Below are 22,905 nucleotides of genomic sequence, written 5' to 3' on the forward strand. Positions count from 1 at the left end.
CCGACCATACAACCAGCCGAAGTACCGTATGAAGCAGTGGATCGTTTGCGCATCTTTTATCTTGTATAATACAACAAGCAAGGAAAAAGATAGTGAGATTCCTAATTAGAGTATCTTTGTCCTCGTTCGTTGTTATATATAGATTTTGGAACCGAAATGAATCGAAAAAAAACCGGAACCGGAACGGAACCGAATTGGAAATTATTTTCTAAACCGGAACAGTAACGGAACCTAAATTTAAAATTTTTCCTTGGACCGAAACCAGAACGGAACAGTTATTTCGTTTCGGTCCGGGTCCTTGGTGCCAGTAGCCAGCGCTTTTACAAACTTCCGGCGTCTGGCAGTTGCACTTAAAAGCCTGAAATCTACGTTCTTTTTCAGTTTTTTAATATTTCAAAATTCCCCTTTGATTAGGCTTGTTTTGAAGGGAAGAGTGCAGAGGGTTTGGATTCGGAAACTTTTCCGAGACCATTCGCTCGTGGTTCTTGCGCTTTTACAAACTTCCGGCATTCGAAAGCTGTATCTGATCGTCTGAAATATACACTTTTTTGATTTGTTTATTAATTTAAAAAACTGATGAAGGGTGTCGACGTTTTCAAAAACAAACTTTTCCTATATTAATTACCTGGAGTTTCAGGGCTTTTACAATTTTTTATCATTTGAAAGCCGCATTGGAAAGACCAAAATCTAAAAATTATTCGCTTTTTGTAATTTGGCATTCATCGCTTTATTCCAATCGTTACCAGTTGCAGAACGTGGACGGTTTAAAAAATATGAACTTCTGCTGTGAAATTCGATCGTAGTTCTAACGCTTTTGCAAACTTTCGGTATCGGTAAGCTGTGTCTGAACGCCCGCAAACTACGCTTTTTTTCGCGGTTTATATTTCCAAATTGAACTTTGGTCTTCTTCTGAAAGGAAGAGTGAAAGGGGTTGCAACAAACGAATTTTGCCGATATTTTTCGGTCTGTAGTTTCAGCGCTTTTACAAACCTGTGGAATGACATGGATCGCATCTATTATTTCTGCAGTTAGCTGTAATTTGAATTGAAATCATCGCTTTATTTGGACCGCTTCAAAGAGAAGAACGTGGAGGCTCTCAAAAAATTAAGTTTTCCGTAGGATTCGGCCATAGTTTCAACGATTTTACAAACTTCGGACATCCGGTAGTAGCGTCTGACATCCTCAAATCCACGATATCTTTGCTTTTTTGAAATTTGAAAATCGCCAACGTCTTCGATAAAATTCAACAGTAGTTCCATCGCTTTTAACAACTTTCGCCATCTGAAAGCCGATTCTGAAGGCTCGAATTCTACGGTTTTTCCGTTTTTTTATTTTAATTTTAACGTCAGCCTTTGATTAAGATTGTTCTGAAGAGAAAAACTTCAAAAAATTCCGGTATCTGAAATCTGAAATTGTAGAATCTGGAGCTGCGTCTGAAAGCTTGAAATCTCTGCTTTGCTCGCTTTTCGAACATTTTAATATCTGCTCTTAATTGGGTTTATTCTTGGGTGAAGAGTGTGAAAGGTTCGAAATAACGAACTCTTCCGCGTAAATTCAACAAACAGATTTTCCGCCTGTAGTTCTAGCGCCTTTGCAAACTTCTCGTATGGCATGGATTGTATTTGAAATATGGATCTGAAATCCCAAAACCAGTGCAATCGTTGCAAAGAGAGGAGCTTTTCAAAAAACTAAATTTTGCGGTGAATTCGGCAGTAGTTCCAAGGCTTTTACACATTTTCGGCATCTGATGACTCTTAATAATCACACGATTTTTGGATGAGGCGGAATCAACTAATCGCAGTGAAGCATTGGTTCGGTTCGTAATTGAAAAATTAAAAAATTGGCGGAAAAATGCACCAACATTTTTTGTGCATTATTGTAGCGCCGAAAATGTGTGCCTTTGCAAAAGAACAGACTTTCTTTATCTCTGTACCTCTGTTATACGTAAACATAAAAAACCGCTTCGATTCATCATTCTGATATGTAAATCGAATCCTTGGTTATCGATTCCTGGAACTTCGACTCCGAAATCTCAAGTAAATGCTGAGAAATCATCTTTAGAAGTGTCTGATGTAAAAATAAAAACCTGAACAGAAACACTGCGAAGTTTAAAAATTCATTCTGATGGCACCAATTTCTTGAATGGAACAAAGTTTTTACCCCAAGTAACACATTTCTTGCTCTCTCCGGCAGAGGCGTAGCGAGGGGTGGGCAAGGGGGTGCATCGTGCCCCGGGCGCCACCCACAAAGGGGCGCCAAATTGCCCGCAAAACAAAAAATTTATGGGTTGAATTAATTTGAATGAGGGNTGCTAAAAAGGTATTGTGCCCCGGGCGCGAATTAAGCTTGCTACGACACTGCTATCCAGTTCTGAAACCGCCATTCGGATATCTCAACAGATTTTCTAGAAATCGTCTTTATAATTGTATGAGTAAAAAAAACAACCGTGCAAAAAATCGCCGAAGTTTAAAAATTCATTCTAAGGGAAGCAAGGCTTTGAGCGCAAACAAATTTAGACCACAAGTACAGTGAATCTTTCGCGATCCATCACTGAAACCCTTATTTCGATATCTCCACTAATTGCTCAGCAATCGTCTCTAGAAGTGTATGGCGTAAAAATGAGAAACCGGGCACAAAGATTCCAAAATTTAAAAATTAATTCTGATCAGACCAGCACCTTGAATTTGAACCAAATTTTCAAGATATGTAGAACCAAGTTTTTGCGATCAAGTAAACACCCTTATATTTATAAACTCAACTGGTTGCTCAGAAATAGTATTTTGAACTGTATGATGTAAAACTGAAAAAAATGGCAAAATCACTCCAACGTTTAGAAATTAATTCTAAAGATACCTGTGCCTTCAATGGGACCAACTTTACACAGCTCAAGTAAACTTAATCTTTCGCTATCCAGTTCTGAAATCCCCACTTCGATATTTCAACCGACTTCCTAGAAATCGTTGTAGAAATGTATGATGCCAAATGAAAAACCGCGCAAAACAGCTTGAAAGTTTGAAAATGTATTCCAATGATAGCAGTGCCTTGAAACGAACCAAATTCACCTCACAAGTAATCCGAATCCTTGGTTATCGAGTCCTGGAACTCTTACTCCGAAATGTCAAGTAATTTCTRCAAAATCATCTTTAGAAGTGTCTGATGTAAAATTAAAAACCTGAACAAAAACACCATAAAAATGCATTCTGCTGACACCTTGAATTCCTTGAATGGAACCAAATTTTTACCTCAAGTTGTATGATTAAAAAACACCCGCCCAAGAAATCTCCGAAGTTTTAAAATTCATTCTAATGGAATGAGTGCTTTGCGCGGAAACAAATTTAGACCACCACTACAGTGAATCTTTTGCTATCCAGCACTGAAACCCTTATTTCGATACCTCAATTAATTGCTCAGAAATCGTCTTGAAAAATGTATGATGTAAAAAATAAAAACAGCGCAAAAGATTTCCGAAGTTTGCATGACACCAAATTTACACAATTCAAGTAAACTGAATCGTTCACTATTAAGTTCTGAAAAACTGATTCCGATATCTCAACCGACTTCCTAGAAATGGTCTTTAGAAATGTATGATGAAAAAATGTAAAACCGTGCAAAAAATCTCCAAAGTTTGAAAATTAATTCCAATAGCATCAGCGTCTTGAATGGAACCCAGTTTACACCACTACTAAGTCTAATCTTTCGTTATCGATTCCTTGAGCCCTTATTTCAATATCTCAACTGAATACTCAGAAATCGTTTATAGAAATGTATGATGCAAAAAAGATAAACCGCGCAAAAAATCTCCGAAGTTTGAAAATTTCTTCTAATGGCAGCACTGCCTTTGATTTAAATAAATTTACACCACAACTAAACTGATTCTTTCGTTATCCAGTCCTGATGCACATATTCCGAAATCTCAACTGATTACTAGAAAATCGTATTTAGAAATGTTTGAAGTAAAAATGAAAAACCGCCCAAAAAATCCCCGAATTTTGAAAATTTATTCTAATGGAGGCAGCACTTTGAACGAAACCAAATTTCCACAAGATGTAACGTGAGGCTTTTGTTATCGGGTGCTGAAACCCCCGTGTCGACGCCTTAACTGATTGCGCAGAAATTGTCTTTAGAAGAGCAGGAAGCAAAAATGAAATCCCCGCAAAAGCTCCTCTAAGTTCAATAACATATTGGACTTCGAATGGGTCGGTCTCATCCACGTTGAATCCTCTATCAGCAGCATATTCGTGTTTTTCAAATTCTGCCTCCAAAATATAAAAATAGTGCTTCACGTTTTTTTTTTTCATTAAAATCGTTGGCTCTATTTGGAAGAACGCCCCAGTTGACTTTCTTAAAAAAAATCTGTCCTTATGCAGCCTCAGCAAGAAATCCAACCATTTTCCTGCAGCACTTATGCACAGTATGTTTGAAAAATTGTTGAAAATCTGCATTATTTTTTGCCATCAGAAGAAGATCTGCGAATTGCTCTTCCAACAGTTTTCGTTCAGCAGCCTGGACTAGTGTTGCATCTCTTAATTATTTATTACCGAATACACAAACCTTGTCTTCTTTTCTCCATTTTTTACCATCCATAGTATTTTTTGCAAAAATAAATTGATGATGAATTTGTGGGTAATGTTATCAGAAAGCGCTTAAGGTTTTTTTTTTTGCCAAAAAACTAAAAAAAAACGAAGAATGATCTAATATGGAATATTCCAAAATTGTAACAAGTTCCATATACTTAAAGTATTTTAGTATTTGAGTGTTTAGAAGTAGTCAATCTTAGATTTCAATATCAGAAACTTATGTTATAGAACCACAAAATGCATTCCAGTGTTCATTCTTACTAGAATTTTATTGATTAATTTGAAACTTAGCTTTATTTCAAAATTAAAACAACTGTTTAATATGGATTTAAATTGTGACCGAACCTAACTGTAGACTGACTTTAAATTGAATTCTTATAACTTCTGACCAAACATCTAATCACTGAATTCTCGGTTCTGCTGAGGCTTCTTTTATAGGTAAATTATCCTAATCCTAGCAGAAACGATGCTACGTCTTAATTTATAAGAATAGTCGGCATAAGGGGCCATATAATTCTAGGTACCACAAAACTTTAATACATACCTCAAATAGTCTGCGATGTCGCGTGAAAACAAAGCGCACTCAACATAAGCAAAATATTTATGAACCACTGCTAGAAATCACATTTTACTGGAAGATCGTATCGGTGATGTTGTTGAGGTGCTGCCACTTCGGTTTGCTCATTTTTTTGAGTGAACGCGGGTGTTTGGATAAGAGGGCACTTCCGAGTGATTTTATTTACAAACGCCCGGCTCTAGGTTACATTATTATGTAAATTCGATCATTTTTGGTTAATTAGCTATAGAGAGACGTGCCCAAGACTACACTGGCGGATTTAGTTTAACGCGAAAGTGAATCCATTAATGGCGCACTCCGAGCAATCGGGCTTAAGCCAAACTTGCAAAATACATCGACTTTATTTAAAACACCAATTTGTAACAGTCAACGTGAACAGTTAATTCTCCGAGCACCGCTGGTTACTGTACTTCAAGTCCACTTGGCAGTCGCTGCCCTCCATGCGAAAGTTGGCTCTGTATCTGGAGCGTTTGAAGCAGCTGAACAGCTTCAAGAAGCTTTTACGAAAGCCGCCGTTCATGAAGCAGTAGGTGATGGGATTGCAGCAGCTGGACGTGTAAGCTAGCAGTTGCAACAGGCTGATCCCAGTGTAGCCGATTGTGTCGTACACATATTGACCAGTGAAGAGGACGATGGTATTGACGGTGTAGAGCGGCGACCAGCAGACGAAGAATTCCAGAACAACCACGCACAACATCTTGATGACGCGCTTCTTGTTGCAGAGGCTGCGTTCCGCATTGGTGCGCCGCAATCCGCTCACCAGCCTCTTGGAGCTGTTGGAGCCGACGGGGGAGTTGGATTCGTCCGACCAGTTACGGAGAGTGGTCCAGTTCGATTGCTGCCTGCTCATGTTCGTTTTGTTCTTGATTCTCCAACTGGTCCTCGAGTTCATCTGCAAGTTCACGTAGATCTCCATTGTGGAGCCTGAAATTGCAGCTGGTTGGGTTACAATCCAACAAGGTTCGGGTGCAACCTGGTAGTTCATTTACCAGTGGAACGTGAAGCCCTTTCGGTTTTAATGCCCTTCCACAGAGTACGGATGATCAAGGAGTAGGTAGCGGCCAACACAAGCAGAGGAAACACCATCAGCACGATGTCCAGCACCAGATTGAAAGCCTTCTCGTACTCCAACGATGCCCAGTTCTCCCTGCATTTGCGGTTGCCTGGAAAGCGCAAAATTAATCCTGAAGCACCCGATTCAATTTTGACGCATTCTTGCCTTTGATGGTGGGTTTCAGCTCGCTGAGGAACGCGATCGGGAGCATGCAGATGAAGCTGCAAATCCAGATTCCCAGGATAGTTTTGTAGGCATGGCTGAGCGTTTGCCAGGCCAGAGAGCGCAGAGGATGGCAGATGGCATAGTAGCGTTCAACTGAGATTGCCACTAGCGTCCAAGCGCTTACCGCCACCAAACAGGCTGAAACATCCATGCATGATATTCAAATTTTGCTTTCTGGATTAAAACTGCTCGAATTTCCTCAGTCATATTGTTATGATTGAATCGAATTTTCAATTCTCTATCGAACGATGCCAAAACGGATTCTGCAGCTCAAGTGGGGATTGAGAAACTTTGGAAAAAACAGCGTCATGTTTGAGTCGATTTTGCAACTCGAAAAACAAACACGCAAATTTAAAACTTCTTGAAATTGAGACTTTTGGAGAAAAGTGCCAACATTTTCTTATCGATGGGTCATTTTTTAAAAAGGCCATTTGGTTCTCTCTCGACTGATGTAAAAATTAGCGTTCTTGCTGATTCTGCTTCTGAAAAGTGCGCAAAAACAGGATGGACAACATAAAATTTTGGCAAAATCTTGCACCTAAGTGACTGATAATCAAATTTCGTTTTCTGGGTCAAAACTACTCCAATTTCCTCACTCATGTTTTTATGACTGAATAGAATTTTCAACTCTCTATCCAAGGGTTGCCAAACAAATTCTGTGGCTCAAATTGGAGTTGAGACACCTTCAAAAAAGCAGTGTCATGGTTGAGTCGACTTTGCAACTAAAAAATAATAAAATAGTAAAATATGTAAATAAAGCCTTGGGCTGCGATAATGAAGAAATCGACATTGTCTCACAGCTATAGTGGCATCAGACTGCATAGTTAAACTTGAGAATCAAACATTTGAAGCTGCACTGATTAGAAAGGGGGTTTATTTTTTGGGTTTAATAGGCAGCATTTTTGAGGGAGCTTTGGAAGAAAGCCAGAAACCTAAGGTATATTGCACCTCGATCCCTTCGAATAATGTTGTGTTTTTGCCGGAATCCGCAACCTGGCAGCCACAAAAAGCTACAATTTTCATCCGCTCGTCTGGCTCTAATCGAATTAAATGATAAATTAAAGTTTGCGAATTTGGGGTGGAGGAGAGCACTCCGCACTCCATAGGGCATTGAAGTTTATCGAATTTTACAGTACAACGACAACAAGAGTTTCTTTGGTATTATCGGGCGTCGTTTAAACTTGATTATTAGGGGGGATTTTGCGAGTTTGCAGACAATCAGACGGTGTCTTTGATCTGTGACGGTCGGAAAATGCAAGGGTGGCGTGAATATTAAAATGCGAGTTTGTTGGTTTTGCAGCGGCAAACTGATGGTAATTTTTCGGTTGGAGGATTTTTCAATTAAATCGCTAAAACACTACGTCCCAGCACTCAAAACGCTATTGAGATACTCAACTGTACAGTTTACCTATTTTGAACTCCTGTCTCTCCAGTCGATTCTTAAACTGCACAATGAGTGTGAAATGTAAACGTGCCTGTCCTCACTGCCACTCAATGTAGGTCGCGGGTCTTTTGCATCCTTTACCGACCCTTCCAAAGCGTGAACATTGTGGCGGTTTTGCAAATTCCTGCAGGTCAAGGATGCACTTTGAGCAGTGTGGGATGATGCAGTGGCAGGCAAATTGCAGCCATTATTCTCTTGGCGCGACTGTTTAGGAAAGTTTTTCCTGCAGTAATGAGTTTTGCTACATTTTCAATTAAATTTTGCTCACGGTAAAACGCGTCCTTTTCCAGCCAGTTGGAGATTTCGGTTGACTAATTATTTAGGACAAAGACTATAAATTGAATAGTGCGGTCGACGATTATCCTGCGGCTTGAGCTGGTTTTGTCTAAACAACTGGCACCGCATATGGCCAGCCAGCACTACATAAAAGCGCTTATATTTATGTAGCTCACCTGCCTGAACTAAGCCCATCAATCACAGCGCGGCTAATCCACACCAAACAAATCAATGCGATTTAGTACATTTCGTTTAAATCTGGTTTTCCAAATTAGGGCCGTTTAATCGTTATGCAAATTGTAAAGTTGGTTCAATCAATATCCTAATTTATTGTAGAGATTCGTGGTCAGTTTCTTTGTCCATTTCAGCGGTACTAATTTACCTAATTTTGAATTACGTACGAATACAAATTTTGCACACAAGCCTCTACAGAAAAGAAGAGATCAACGCGTTCAGGCAGTTTTGCATAAAGAAACGGGTATATTTACCTACACATTTGTTTCAAATCTTATGTAAATTTCAATTACTTTTTACGTTTACAAATACGATAATTTGGACGATAATTACAACACCTTGTCCTCAAATTTCTCAATTTTGTGTCTAAAAACATCGGAGAAATTGTTGATTAATCCGATACCACCATAAAAATGCGAATTTTCATCGTTAAAGCCGAACAACCAATTTCCTATTAAAATGTGTTTTTCCACCCTTAAAGCAGCGTATTTTCTCTTTCCAGTGATATTATGAGTCGGGGTGTGCGATTTTGGGCGCTTTCTTGTCAAATTTTTGAAAAATTTGTGTTTGCCCACGGCCAATTGCCTCGTCTTAGTAACTGAAAAAATAATGAAAATTCTCAAAAAATCCCTATCAAAGTGGGTTTCACCTCACTGAGAGAAGCCGATTTTTTTCGAGTTATGTCATGTGTCGCATTCAAAAATTTTTGTTTTTTTCTTGACGAATTTTTTATGAATCCGTGTAGCGGAATTAATCCGTGTTCGTGTGTGTGTGAATCCAACGAGCAATCGCGATTTAGTGGATATTACTCCTAGAAAATTCTTATTAAAGTGATGTTTTCCTCATTTAAATCCGCAGATTTTGCCCTTCGAGTGATACTGTGGGCAGGTCTGATACATTTTTGTCTTTTCCATGACAATTTTTTTAAAATCCGTCTATCTATACCAACGGTCAATCGCTTCCTCTTAGTAACAGGAAATATTCTGGAAACTACTGGATATCTAAAAAAATCCTGAAAACTCCTAGAAATTTCTTATGAGTGAATTTTTCCTCATTGAAAGCAGCCGATTTTCTCTTTCAAGTCATGTTATGGGCCGCATTCAGGAATTTTTTGTTTTTCCTTGATCAATTTTTGAAAAATCCGTGTTGTCCAACGATCAATCGATTCGATTTAGAAATTCTGACAAAATCATGAAAACTCGCAGAAATTTCCTAATAAATTGAGGTTTTCCTCACTTAAAGCCGCAGATTTTCCTTTTCGAGTGATACGTGATACTCTAGGCAGACTTGATACATTTTTAGTTTTTCCATGACAATTTTTTTTAAATACGTCTATCTGTACCAACGGCCAATCGCTTCCCCTTAGTAACTGGAAATTTCAGATTCAAGTGAGTTTTTCCTCACTTAAAGCAGCCGATTTTTCTTTTCAAATAATGGTATGGGCCGTATTCAGTAGGTTTTGGTTTTTCCTTAATGAATTTTTGAAAAACTCGTCGTTACCAACCGCCTTAGTAACTGAAAAAATCATCGAAACTTCCTATAAACGTGAGTTTTTCACAAAAGTCAGCCAGAATTTTGACGATCAAATAAATCGTCTCCGAAAGTAATTAAAAAAATGCAATAGTCGCTACTGATATTACTTTTTCTAAAATGGAATCGATTTGAACTTTCTATGTGAGTTTGGCAAGTGAACTTAAGGGCAATTGCCCTTCCGCATCTACTCCACTTTCCGAACAGTTTCGGTCGAGATACATAGAAGATCGCTTTGTAATCCGGCAGCGATAGTTTAATTTCCTCCACGTGGAAGAAATCATGGATAATCGATAATATTTCCGAATAATCTCGGGCAAATCTTAACGACTGGAGTCGAGGAATTTATGGATGCTTTTTGTCTTCTGGCTCTTGTCGAGATTTATCAACAAGAGGAAATAAAAAAAAACGTTTAGCTGCACGAATTTGTCCCAATTCGTTCAAATGCCGCTTTGCCAGCGAGAGATGACCCGTATAAGATAATAATCAAGGGGTAGTTGTTTTCAAGTGAAACTCATCCGGATTTACGTTGTAGTCAGTTGGTTATTTTTGATTTTATCGAATTAAAATCCACGTTCTAAAATTGAAGACCTAAAAAGTCTGAAAATTGGAGTTATACAATGTCTAGAAATATTAAGAAGTCATAGCATGCCACTGTTCCCCTTCGCTTTCAATCCCTGCCACATTCTTCTCAATATAAACAGACTTAGGTAACATGTCGATCTATCAGGAGATATTTGCAGGAATTTTCCATAATTTCAAGCACGCATCGAATTCGTATTATTTCACCTCACTAAATCCGTCCAAAAACATCAGCACGAAGCGGCGCCATCCAGATTAACTGGATGCTCGATCAGATTTGCCTATTTCGGATGAATAACACTTTGCGTAGCAGTATTTGAATGAGCCACCTGAAAATTGTTTAGCCCATTCAATGAAACCTCTACAGCTTGATCAGCTTCTAGTACAAATAGCAAATTCGCGATTTCTTGTTAACGTCCTAGAATCCTTGGGTGTCTTTCCCGACACTTTTATAGAGTCAGTCATTATCAAAAAAGCAGTGTAAGTAGGTGTTTTTATCATTAACACTTGCAAAGAAACCCCATAAAGGTATCGAAAATTGTACTTGAAACACTTGGAAAACCATTGGCAAATAAACTAATTTTAACCACCTTGAATGATTTAACTCCAAACCGAAAAAGCTCCGAGGTTTCTGAAAAAGTTGAAATTATTTTAGTTAGTTTATACTTACTTTCTGTATTCTATTTAGACAGTTTTAGTTTACACATATAATATTTTCCATTGGAAGTGGCGCCGCTTTTCGCGTTTTTGCACGCACTGATGCATTGAACTTTAAATTGTCTGGAAATCTCAGCTTTTCCACCTGCGTTCTCCTGGGACAAAAGTTTGTCGAAAGTTTTCTGCACTGAGAAAACGAAAGAAGCGCCAGAGTGTGCAGATTATTGATAAATGAGGTTTTTCACTTGATTCAACATTCGTTCAAAGCACAACTTAACTATCACACTGCTGCACACTCAATTTGCTTATTTGTGTGGCAGCACTAGCGTGCCATGAGATGCCCTTCTTTCGTGATCTATCGCAGTTATCGGTTAATCTCAGAGTTTCATCACGGCACACTCGGATCGTTGCACGTGTTTCCGTTAGTTTCGCTTTTGTGACCGATTTTCTTCAAATTGAAACAATGTTTCAATAATCCTTCGAGGGGCACCGAGATTGTTTCCGTAGCTGAGTCACTTAGGAAACTTTTTTTAAATCAGTTACCTTCAAGGCAAACATTTGCTAATTTTAGAACCAAAGCTGTTTTTTAATCGGGCTCAACTTTAAATTAAGCGGGTTTTGAACGCTTAGGATCTTTACCCGACGGTTTTTCTTTTGTTTAAGACCCAACCGGTCTATATACCTATGCATATTAAAGAGTTTCTTATGTCGAAAGCAATCAGATGAGTTGGAAAAAAACTCTTGTGATTTTTGACTTTTGGACGCAAAATTCATAAGGATGCGGGTCAATTTTTCCAAAAAAGTCACAGGTCCCCAATTGTACTAAATAACCTCTTATATATATAATCTCTTGATAAAGAACCGTTGAAACTTCGAATAGGACAGAAGTTTAAAAACAATCTGTATATGGCAGATCTGTATATGGCAGAAATCTTATATTCTAAACTTAAGTGTTGCCTAAGATTAAGAAATTGCACATTCGGTTTTGAGAGGGATGGCTAAACCTCATTCAATCACAATTAGGACTAAAAAAAAACTGTTCAACCAGCCCAAATGATCTCAGTTCATGATTTACATATCTACATATTTTTTGTGGTGGAACATTAGCACTAATAAGCAACTATGGTAAATTTTGTTTGTTGTTGTAATAACTAATTTTGTTTGGAATGTTTCATATTCTGCATCATTTGTTCCATGTCAAAGAAGAGAGGATTTCAACGAGCTAAATGAAAAATATTCTGGAACCTTCAATTTCTAATGAACCGATTTGTTCAGATTATTTGAGCGGCTTTCGAGCGCTCACGATCTTTAACTAAATATTTTCCTTATTATAGACTCAACAGCTTCAGAGCACGCTTCAAATTCTACATCAGTTTCATGCAAGAAACCAAAAAATCTAATGAGTAACTTTAAAAACCGGCTAGAAGCTTCAGATTCGAAATAATAAACATTTTTGTTCATTTTAAGCGGGTTTTGAGCGCTTAGGATCTTTAAKCGGGGAGTAAATAAAATAAAGACGATATTTTCGMTATTATACACCCAAGCGTTTAAAAAATTCATATTAGAGAACTCTTATATCGAAAATAATTTGCTGGGTTCAAAAAACACGCACGTAAAAATTMATATCAGTCTAAATCGATTTGTTAAGAAAATATCAATTTGCCCCAACGTGTCGAATTCTACATCATATTCATCATCTCAAGAAAGCAACAAATYTAACGAGTTATTTGAAAAATAGACTGGAAGCATCTGAAGCTTCCAATAAATAACATTCGAAAACTTCGAAATAACCGAAATTTTCGGATCATTCTACGCGGTTTTTGAGCATTCACGAAATTTAATCCTCAAATATTCACAAAAGTGAGGGTCGATTTAAAAAAATATATCATTTGGTTCAAATGCGTCGAATTCTACATCATTTTCATGTAAAGAAAGCGAAAAATCCAACGAGTTCTTTGAAACATAGACTGAGATTCTAAATTAGCGAAATTTAATCGACGATATTTTACATATTTTGGACACAAGCACTTCAAATATTCATATTGATAAGCTTCTTATGGCGAAAGCCACCTGCTGAGCTTAAAAAATACGGTTGAAAAAATCTTACTTTTGACCGAAAAATTCACGAGGGTGATAGTCGACTTTTTCAAAAATTATCGATTGGTCGCGAATGCCTTAAATTCTGCATTATTCTTAAATCAAGGAAGGCACTTTTTCAACATTCGCGATCTTCAACCGCAATATTTTCCTTATTGTAATCCACATGCACCTTAAATATGCAAATGAACGAGTTTCTTACGCCGAAAGCAGTCTATTGGCTCTAAACACACTCATGAAATTTTTTAAACTTTTCGCCAAAAAACGCATAAGTGGTGGTCGATTACAAAAAAATATCATTTGGTTCAAATGCGTCGAATTCTACATAATTTTCATGTCAAGAAAGCGAAAAATCCAACGAGTTATTTGAAAAATAGACTGGAAGCTGCAGATTCTAAATAACCGAAATTTAACAGACGATATTTTACTTATTTTGGACCCAAACACTTCCAATATGCATGAGAGAAGTTTCTTAGGGCAGAAGCAACATGTTGAACTCAAAAATACGGTTGAAAGTGTTTCCGTTTTGTCCCAGCAGCTCATGAGAGTGAGGGTCGAATTTTTTTATATTGTGAATTTGTTGTGAATTCCTCAAATTCAGCATCATTTTGATATCAAGGAAGCAAGAAATCCAGCGAGTAAATTTTAAAACGTACTGGAAATTACAGATTAGAAATTATCGAAACTTTTGGCTCATTTTAAGCGGTTCTTTAAGCGTTCACCATCTTGAACCGACAACATTTTCCTTATTATTGACCAAAATAAAACTTCCTATGTGCAAATTCAGGACCTTCTTTTTCATTCGCATTTTTCGAAGCGTGGCAATCAATTTTTTGTTGTTTCAAGAAAATGTTTTTTCGCATAATGCTTTGAATTTAATACATTTTTATCTCGAGGAAGCGAGGACTCCAACAAACTAATGGAAAAACACACTGGACCCTCAGTTCCGAAACAATCGACATTTCCACTCATTTTGCCACTTTTTTGTGGCTCCACTCATTTTGCCATAACATTCGCGATCTTCAACTGACGATATTTTCCTAATTATAGATTCACACACGTTAGATATGCAAATTAAGGAGTTTCTTAAGTGGAAAGCAATCCGTTGTGCAAAAAAAACACGGTTGTGAAACTTTAACTTTTGATGGAAAAATTCATGTGTGAAGCTCGATTTTTGCAATAATTTCAATTTGTTTCATAGGCTTGGAATTCAAAATAATTTTTATCTGAAGGAGGCGAAGAATCCAAGAAAATTACTAAAAAAACAGTATGGCCTTTTAAAATCCAAAATAATCAACATTTTCCGCTCATCTTAGGCACTTTTTGAAACTTCGCAATCTTGAACCAACGATATTTTCCTTATTAGAGATCCAGACACCTTAAATATGCAAATTAAAAAGTTTCTGAAATCGAAAGCAATCCATTCAGCTTAAAAAACACGCAGGTAAAATGTTGACTGACCACCTTCTGAACATTTTTCGACTTTTTGAAAATTTCATAAGGGTGAAGGTCGACTTTTTCAAAAAATATCAATTTGCATCGAATGCTTTGATTTCTGCATCATTTTCGTGTCAAGGAAGCAAGGATTTCCACGAGCAGTGGAAAAACTGGAAGGAAGACAGCTCCGAAATAATCGACGTTTTTGGTTCATTTTCAGCAGTTTTTGAGAGCTCTCGATCTTTTTTCAGCAATATTTGTCTCATTATAGGCTCAAAAAACACACATATAAAATTTGAACCTTTGACCGAAAAATTAATAAAAGTGGGGGTCGATTGAAAAAATATATAAATTCGCTCCGAATTATTTCATTCTTGCATTATTTTCATGCCAAACACACTGGAAGATTCAGATCTGAAATAATCGACATTTTTTGTCCATTTTTAGCAGTTTTTAGCAGACTTTATAAATGTACACTGGGAGCCTTTTGCGACGAGAGTAATCTGTTGAGCTCAAAAACACTATGTGAAACTTTGACTTTTGACCTAAAATTTCGTAAGGGTGACTTCGTTATTCTGCTTGCTGTAAAGTGAACGTGATTATGAAATTTTAAGCGTGAATTATGAAATTTTAAACGTGAATTATGAAAATCTTGTCTAGAAGAATGTTATTTTATGAACAAAATCACGGTATTTCGAATTGATTCTGTTTGTTCTTATAGAACTAGGTCTGAAGACTTAATGTCTGAGTGTTCTTCAGCTGMTTCTGAAGTCGATTTGGAAGATTTTCTGGTAGAATTTAATATTTCAATTTTGCTCTTAACAAATCGCTAAACATTTACCAGATACTAAACTCGCCRCTTGACTATACTCAAGTGTATGTGCAAAGTAGCAATTTCCTTTCACACACTGGCTAAAGGTTAGATGCAGAATTAGGGGCATAGCTGACAAAATGAGCGCAAGTCGTAGCATGCATAGCTCCTCTTTGAAGATTGCCGGAAACATGCAGCATACAAATCGGCTCTAGCATATATTACACCAACGCATTTCCAGAGCGAAAACTAATTTCCGGAAATATATCCAGACAGTGTATAATATCCAGGAAATCGTTGCACACATTGTTCGTGGATGCGGTGCGGATTATTCCATTTAGAACCTATTGGAATCGGAAAACTGTTTGCTGGAATAAAATTTGCTTAATAAGCGTCAGGCCATAATTCCCTACTGTTTGCTGAAGCTGATGAAGTCCTCGTTATGCCCGTAACGATCTTTTGGATAGTAAAATTGAATCGATGAAGAACATTTCGAATTAAACATTGAGGCAATGGGTAATCAATCTTGAGTTTTATGTGTTTGTTTGGCAATCTGATCAATTTCATTTATTCGCGCAATATCCATCAGTTAAAGGTCGCATAAAAATTGCATAGCCGCGCAATTCCATTCAGGAATATCAGGGTTATGAAAGCGAAAATAAATCAAACTCAGTTTTCCAACGTAACGTTCCTTTCTGGCTGTAACACCTATCGAAGGATTTATAGGACATGGCTGTAGCTTTTGTTCGCGGTACATGCAGTTCAACAAACCGTTTCGCTTTCCAAACTTGGCCCATTTGTTACTGAAAAACAGCACTTTGCTTGGATTGCGGATTTATGGGCCGGCTAAAATCTTGCTTACTACCTTCGGCGCAAACAACGACTTGCAGATAATTAGGCAAATTTACTGGAACGGCTTTTTCCACGAACGATCGACATAAGCTGCAGCATTACGATCGGCGAGCTGGAAAAGCAAATGAAACAGCCCATATAGCAGTCATGCTCCATCCAGGGTAGACAATTTGTGTGTCTGAATGTGAGTGGGGCGCTCTATTGGAAAAACATTAAATCCAGAAGTCATAAGCCGCGTGGGAGTTCTGAATTTTTATTCCATGTTTCGCCGGCCATTGATTGCTGCAACTTTCGAAACACTCCGATTCGGCTTAACAGCTAAATTATTCTCCACGTGTCATCATTGCTCGATTAGTCTCACCAAATTTCTCGCGTCATGGATTCGGACACTAAAAGCAATTTTTCTTGCATCTAAGAACCGATGTTTTAGCCGACTAGTTTGAAGTTTAAGAACAGCGAACAGGCTGTTCTTAAACGTTCAAAAAGTTCAAATGTCCCACAAAAAATTATATTTTTTCAGGAATCATTATTTTCTAAATCGATGTAACTGGGTCTGTGAAAAGATTTAGATTAAATAATCCATACTTAAATAATAATCAGCCGAGTCACAAATTGACTTTCAGTTTCAGTTATACAGGGTGGTTCTATTGCTAAGGGGCACCATCGCTCACTTTTAAACCGTAAGGGTTAAGAGTTGCTTAATTGGGAAAAACTTGGCTTGGGGAAAAAGTTTCACAGACCAAACTTACTCTTTTTTAAATGAAATGCCGTACTTTTTATTGCATTCTCGAGCTATTCCTAAAATTCTTGGTCTATTCGATATACATTTTCTATTTTTATTTTTAACTGTTTTTGAGTTAATAACCAATATTGATTAAACTTATCGAACTCCCCATTTACGGGTGCAGACAATCCAGCCGGACCATTTTTGCATAAAAGGACGAGTCAATTATGAATAAATTTCGAAAATTTTAACATCCAAAAAGCAAAATGAAAATTTTGCTTCTATAAGAGCCCATGTAAAACTATGAATGTTTACAGCTAACAAACGAAAAATGCTATTGGCACGTGCTTTGCTATATTATGGATATCCTATCGATAGATTAGTCTAGCTAGAAAGTTAAAATTTTCCCAAAACTGTGAGACTTCTGTGACGTCATCGGTACCATACTTGAAGAGGATACATTTTTTTAAAGTGTAATGATTACTTTGGATCAGTAAAGATGTCCTGTGTCGAAATTTGACCAAAATATAAAGTTTTTTTTTAAGTTTTTAAAATTGAGGAAAATAATTTGTTCCCAAAATTTCGCATGATTTTAATATATCGTCAATTGCTCGCTTATTATCGATGTTCGGGAAAAAGTGATTCAGTTCAGCTCTTTTGGTTACCGAGATATTTGCAGTTTTTTGGAAACCATACTTTCGCTAATTTTTCGAAAACTATGAAAGCTGGAACGTTGGAAACAGCAAAGTACCGTTGGATAGTGCCAGGTCAGCCCGAGATTTTATAAAGAATACTTTTTTCCGACAGGAAGCTTCGTTTTTGAGAAAGAAAATTTTATGTAAAATTTCGAAAAAAATGCAAAATTGCAATTTTTGGAGAACATCTTTAAAAATTTTTTTTCGAACTGTTCCTCAGGAACTCAGAACAGGTGACTAGATATGGAATAGCAAACATGACAAATCAACTTTGGTCGGTAAAAAAAAATCCCTTATGGGAGAAAAATTTACAAAATTGAATGAAATTGTCAAATAACATTAGAATTTGTTGAAATGGATACTAATTAGTATTGAAGCACACACAAATTAACTCCATCTCAAATTTAATCAAAATTGGACATCACAAAATTAGGGAAAAGTTCTAAAACTTTTCCTCAAAATTTTTCATGTTTTTAGAAAATTGTCAATTGCTCTCTTATTATCGATCGTCGCGAAGAAAATAATACCAACGTTTTTATCGAGCTTCAGACGGCCGACGGATCGGACTGATTAGATTGACTTCACCTCTTTTGGTGAAACTGAAAAAATAACGGTTCGATAGCTCTCGATGAGCCCGAGATTTAGTAAAGAATAACTTTTGTCAACAGGAAGCTTCGTTTTCAAAAAACATTTAAAATTTCGAAAAAATAGCAAGTATTTCACACACGGCAATTTTTTTTTCGAACTATTCCTTAACAGATTAATCGGTAAATTGTGGTACCGATCAACTGAAATGCTTTCCAAAAATCAGAAATTGATGATGAATAGCTAATAGATGTGGTTAATGATTTGTGAATGCTATAATGAGAAACTAACTATAAAGTTTGCGATTTTAGCCAGACTTCGAAAACTTCGAAAAATTCTATAAAATCGAACGCAACAGGTAAAAGGTTAACTTTGAAAATTCTAGTTTAAGTTGAACATCGATTTTGAGTATCAAAAAATCAAGGCTGTTTGGCATTTGATATTGTCAAACTATATATATTATGCAATAACAAGTACGAATTCTACTCGAAAAAAGATAAGTTTGGTCTGTTGCTTGAATTTGAGACACCCTGTATCCATTGGGGTTATCTTAAAATAAACTAGACGTTAATATCTACAACTCGTATTTAACGTTTTTCTCTAAATTTCCAATTAGATGCAAGAACGGGGTGGCGAAAGTTCAATCAATAACCCTGTATATGTTTACATTTGTCGAAGTTTCAGACTAAAAATTCACCATCAAAATTTATTTTACTGCCAAAAAATACAAAAGTTTAAGTAGATATTTCCATAAATAAAAACTTTGGAGTCGAATCATGCTCCTCTAAACTAGCCACGTCGATGTCGAAACTGACGATAAATTTGATCTTTATTTTATATACCATTTAGAAATAAAATATTCATTTTCTACATTTGTTGTCATTAATAGAACCACTTCGACGTCATTTACCATTACATAATATTGCTTTGGCTAATCACATCGGTAATGGTATCGATAAAACCTAAAACTCTAAAACGGTATAACGACCTGAAACATGAAATTTGTAAGAATCGATCGAGGGTCGCACTTGTGTTTTTAGATAACAAGTCTTGATGATGAGTTTTTCGAGAAAAACGTTGGCAAATACAAAAAGTGGTACATCGTTTAAATTAAGATAAACTCTGCATTTTAAAGAACTATAAAAAACCCAAGAAAACTAAAAATGCTATTTTGCAAAATTTAATATTAGTGTATAAAGCTTTAAAAACGAATAAGAAAACTTTTGATCGATAGCCCTTGCTTTTCGAATTATCTGCAAAAAACGTTGTCGGGTAAATATTTACGCAACACAAATCAAAAACCTATGTGAAGCAGATCTAAACAGAATAAATGCTAGAATAAAAGAGATACAACAAGATTACTGGGAAAGATTCAAAATTTGCCGAATTCAAGATTCAGCGAAACCAAATGTCTTCTATCATCAATAGAGCCAACACGATGCAAACTGGAGATTGACCAGAAAATCGTAGAACAACTAAACCACGTCAAATTCACTTTAAGTTGAATCAATCAATGTTAATCATCGTTAATTAAAATGTTTTTGCTGCAAATAACATTCATTGTGTCAGATTAACACAACTTTGCTCTGAAATTAATAAAGCTTTTTCGGTGTACGCACTCGTCTTGGAAAATTCATACCCAAATCGCTGGAAACTGGACAAAATTTCATTGAAAAATCCAGTAAATTCCTTCGCCGGATTTTCTAGGAAAGTAATGAAATCCATTAGCTTTTTGCAATGTCTTTTAAGCGTCATCAATCTCTTTAGACGCACTTCCCGCGAAACTGTTGGAATCGAAGTTTCTACTCAGTTTGCCGTACTTTCTCGCGTGTGCTTGCGGAAATGAACACTCATCTTTTTCTGTATATGAGTTTGCCTGAGGAACCCTAAAACTTCCGCTTTAGAATCATTAGCAAGTTGCTTGAAATGCCTTGATGGTTTTTAACGCGTTAACTTTAATTTAGTAATTTAATGAGCGCCTGCCAAAACTGCGTGATTCCGAATATAAACTGTGCCGATTCCAGCAATTTTCCCGGTTTAAACTCGTGCCAGACCAATTAAAATCTGGACAGTTTGCTGTCTGGATTCCGGCCACCTCAAATGGCCGAACGGTTTATTAATTTGGCCGAAATTTAGTTTTACTACATGTTTTGTAAATAACAAAAAGTGATTTATTAGTGATAAATATGCGAATTGACATACACGTGCTGGAATGACCGGATCGTATTAGCCGAAAAATCAATAAAATTTACATGGATGGTCCTGATGCCGATGAAAAATGCTGCAAAAACAATTGAACCCGGCAGGGACACGATAAATACCATAAGCGCTTATGTAACTGATGAGTTAGTAGTTAGCCGGGAGCACTCAAAACTGTACACAGTTGCGTAGTTTTTAGTATTCCTGGGACTAGCGCAATAATTTGGTTGCACAATCTAACTTGGAGAACGCACTGATTGCATTTGAAACTCTAATCGAGTTTCAAACTGCATAAGTTTCCGTTTCAAGGGCTTCCGAATCATTCAATTCCATCTTTTCTCATTGCCTGTTAGATTCAACAGTGCGAATTTGGAGTCGTCCGAAGGACAGCAAATTATTCCGAAATATGTATTACGTATGCGAAAGGGGGACGATTTTTCAAGTGGATGCTAACTAGGATGGAAATGAGCAAAATGGGAAATAATTGGCATTTTAAGGGACCCCACACAGGCTAATAGCGGCCTTTGGCTAGTTACAACTATTGTTCAATGGTGACCTTAATTAGGAAGCCTTGAATTAATTATGGCCCGAATGAGCAGGTGAAAGAGCGAATGAGTGGGCAAGAATCCGAAGGGCTCGTTGTCGAATTAATTAAATGCAGGAAATGTTTCAGCGAAACTTAGCTGGCAAACTGAAAGGCGGCGGGGGTTTGCTTGATTAGTTGAACGCGCTTGAAAATTCCTCATCATTTAATTAGTGTAATTTCACCGGAAAATCTGTACAATTTGAAATAAATTTCATCATTTAAAGTGCTTAAGACATTAGCAGATTGTCGAAGCCGCAGCTGCTGAAGTCATCCATGAAATATAGGTATCAGGAATAAGAGTTTATTTACAAATATTAGAATCAATGCCGTCTCAAAAAGAACAAGGCCTCAGCACAGGCCTCAGTGCTGAAATCTAAAAACTGATGACGTCAGACAATGTAGGCCAGTTTTCCCCAGTCAAGAATGCATTGAGCTGTAGACCAAATCAGGTTATGATGAGTGAAGAGCGATGGTTTCGTTATAACTTATTTGGCCTACTGCACAGAGATTCAACCTAATGGAAGGTACTTCCGAAGGGTTGCCGGTTAATACCAATTTTCGTTGGCCTTTATTCTAAAGTTGGTAGAAAATGCATTACAATTAGGTAAAAGTTTCATAATTGAGTGTCAACAATTAAAGTTAATAACAATCAAGTTAAAATACAGTAATTAGTGATTAATAAAAAACTTATGGCAACGCTGGTAGCTTCAAAGGTACGACCGAAAGTGGTTGCAAATTTTCCTCTCTGAAGAAGTTGACTCCTTTGTTGTGTTTCTCTGGTGAATTGTTGTATTAGCATGAAGAGGTAATGAACATAATGCTATTCAGTAACGTATTTTAAGAAAAAAGTCATTCAGGATTTGGAAGTTATAATTTTACAAGCTTTTATTGTAACTATTAGTCTCAACAGTGTTTCCAATACATTTATAAACAATTATTATGGTGAAACTTAGGCAAAAACAAAAACCGAAAATGCATTTACTTAAAAATTTACCTACTTTTCGTTGACAAACTTACATTTTCTTCGGATAGTGAACTTATAATCGTAAACTGAGCCAAAATGCGAAAAAATCAGCCAGATAGCAAAATTTAATATAATCCATATTAACGCCGCCCTCGTAATGGGAAATAAACTGGCCTACATGAAATGACGCCACGCGTAACCGCTAGAGATGTTTTTAAGGCGGTGTTGAATAAAAGCATCGCACGCTGCACGCAAGTGCCCAGAAGGCCCCCAGACTTTCATGATTTTTCTGAGCAAACTTTTGCCTTCAAAATACCCCAGAAGGAGAAATCCATCGGGTTCAAACCCGGAGAAATTGCCAGCCATAGTGTCAAAGGACTGACGCCTGCAAGGTTGGTCGACTGACGCTTTGTGAGACGTTGCTAAGTCTCTGGAATGTCTGGTGCTTCCCACTAAAATGTTGGTTTGCACAGTACTTCAATAGACTTTCTGGAACTTTTTTACGACAGATTCTGACATTAGATTTGAGTCCACGATCCAAAAAGACGAGCGGAGTGCGTCCATCAGTAGTCACTACGGCCCAGGCCATCAAAGACGGCGGGGCTGCTTTCTGCCGACCTTTGAAAGGTGTTGTGATCTCTGCTTTAACATAGTACTCGACACGATCATTTCGGACGTTAAATCTTTGCACTACTTTGAATTGTATATACTTTCCTGACTGTGTTTCAATTCCAAATCAAAATTCATTCCTGGGTTTCAGTCATTTATTGTCTCTATTTATCAATTAAAATACGTTTCG

At 37.0% G+C, this 22,905-nt stretch overlaps 1 protein-coding gene across 1 annotated transcript in view; it reads right to left on the bottom strand.

Moving 5' to 3' along the window:
- Positions 1–5,476: 5,476 nt before the first annotated feature.
- Positions 5,477–22,905, bottom strand: part of LOC109534278 (cholecystokinin receptor) — a 38,601-nt gene continuing 21,172 nt past the window's right edge. Inside the window, exons 4-6 of the mRNA XM_048670617.1 lie at positions 6,374–6,571; positions 6,144–6,317; positions 5,477–6,078 (exon numbers count right to left, since the gene is read on the bottom strand). Of these exons, the coding sequence (XP_048526574.1) occupies positions 5,534–6,078; positions 6,144–6,317; positions 6,374–6,571 (917 nt within the window). The 3' untranslated portion in view covers positions 5,477–5,533. The remainder of the gene's footprint in view (positions 6,079–6,143; positions 6,318–6,373; positions 6,572–22,905) is intronic.

This window comes from Dendroctonus ponderosae, unplaced genomic scaffold, assembly GCF_020466585.1.
Source record: "Dendroctonus ponderosae isolate FM_Combo_2020 unplaced genomic scaffold, Dpon_F_20191213v2 Dpon_F_20191213_1, whole genome shotgun sequence".
Classification (NCBI taxonomy): Eukaryota; Metazoa; Arthropoda; class Insecta; order Coleoptera; family Curculionidae; genus Dendroctonus; species Dendroctonus ponderosae.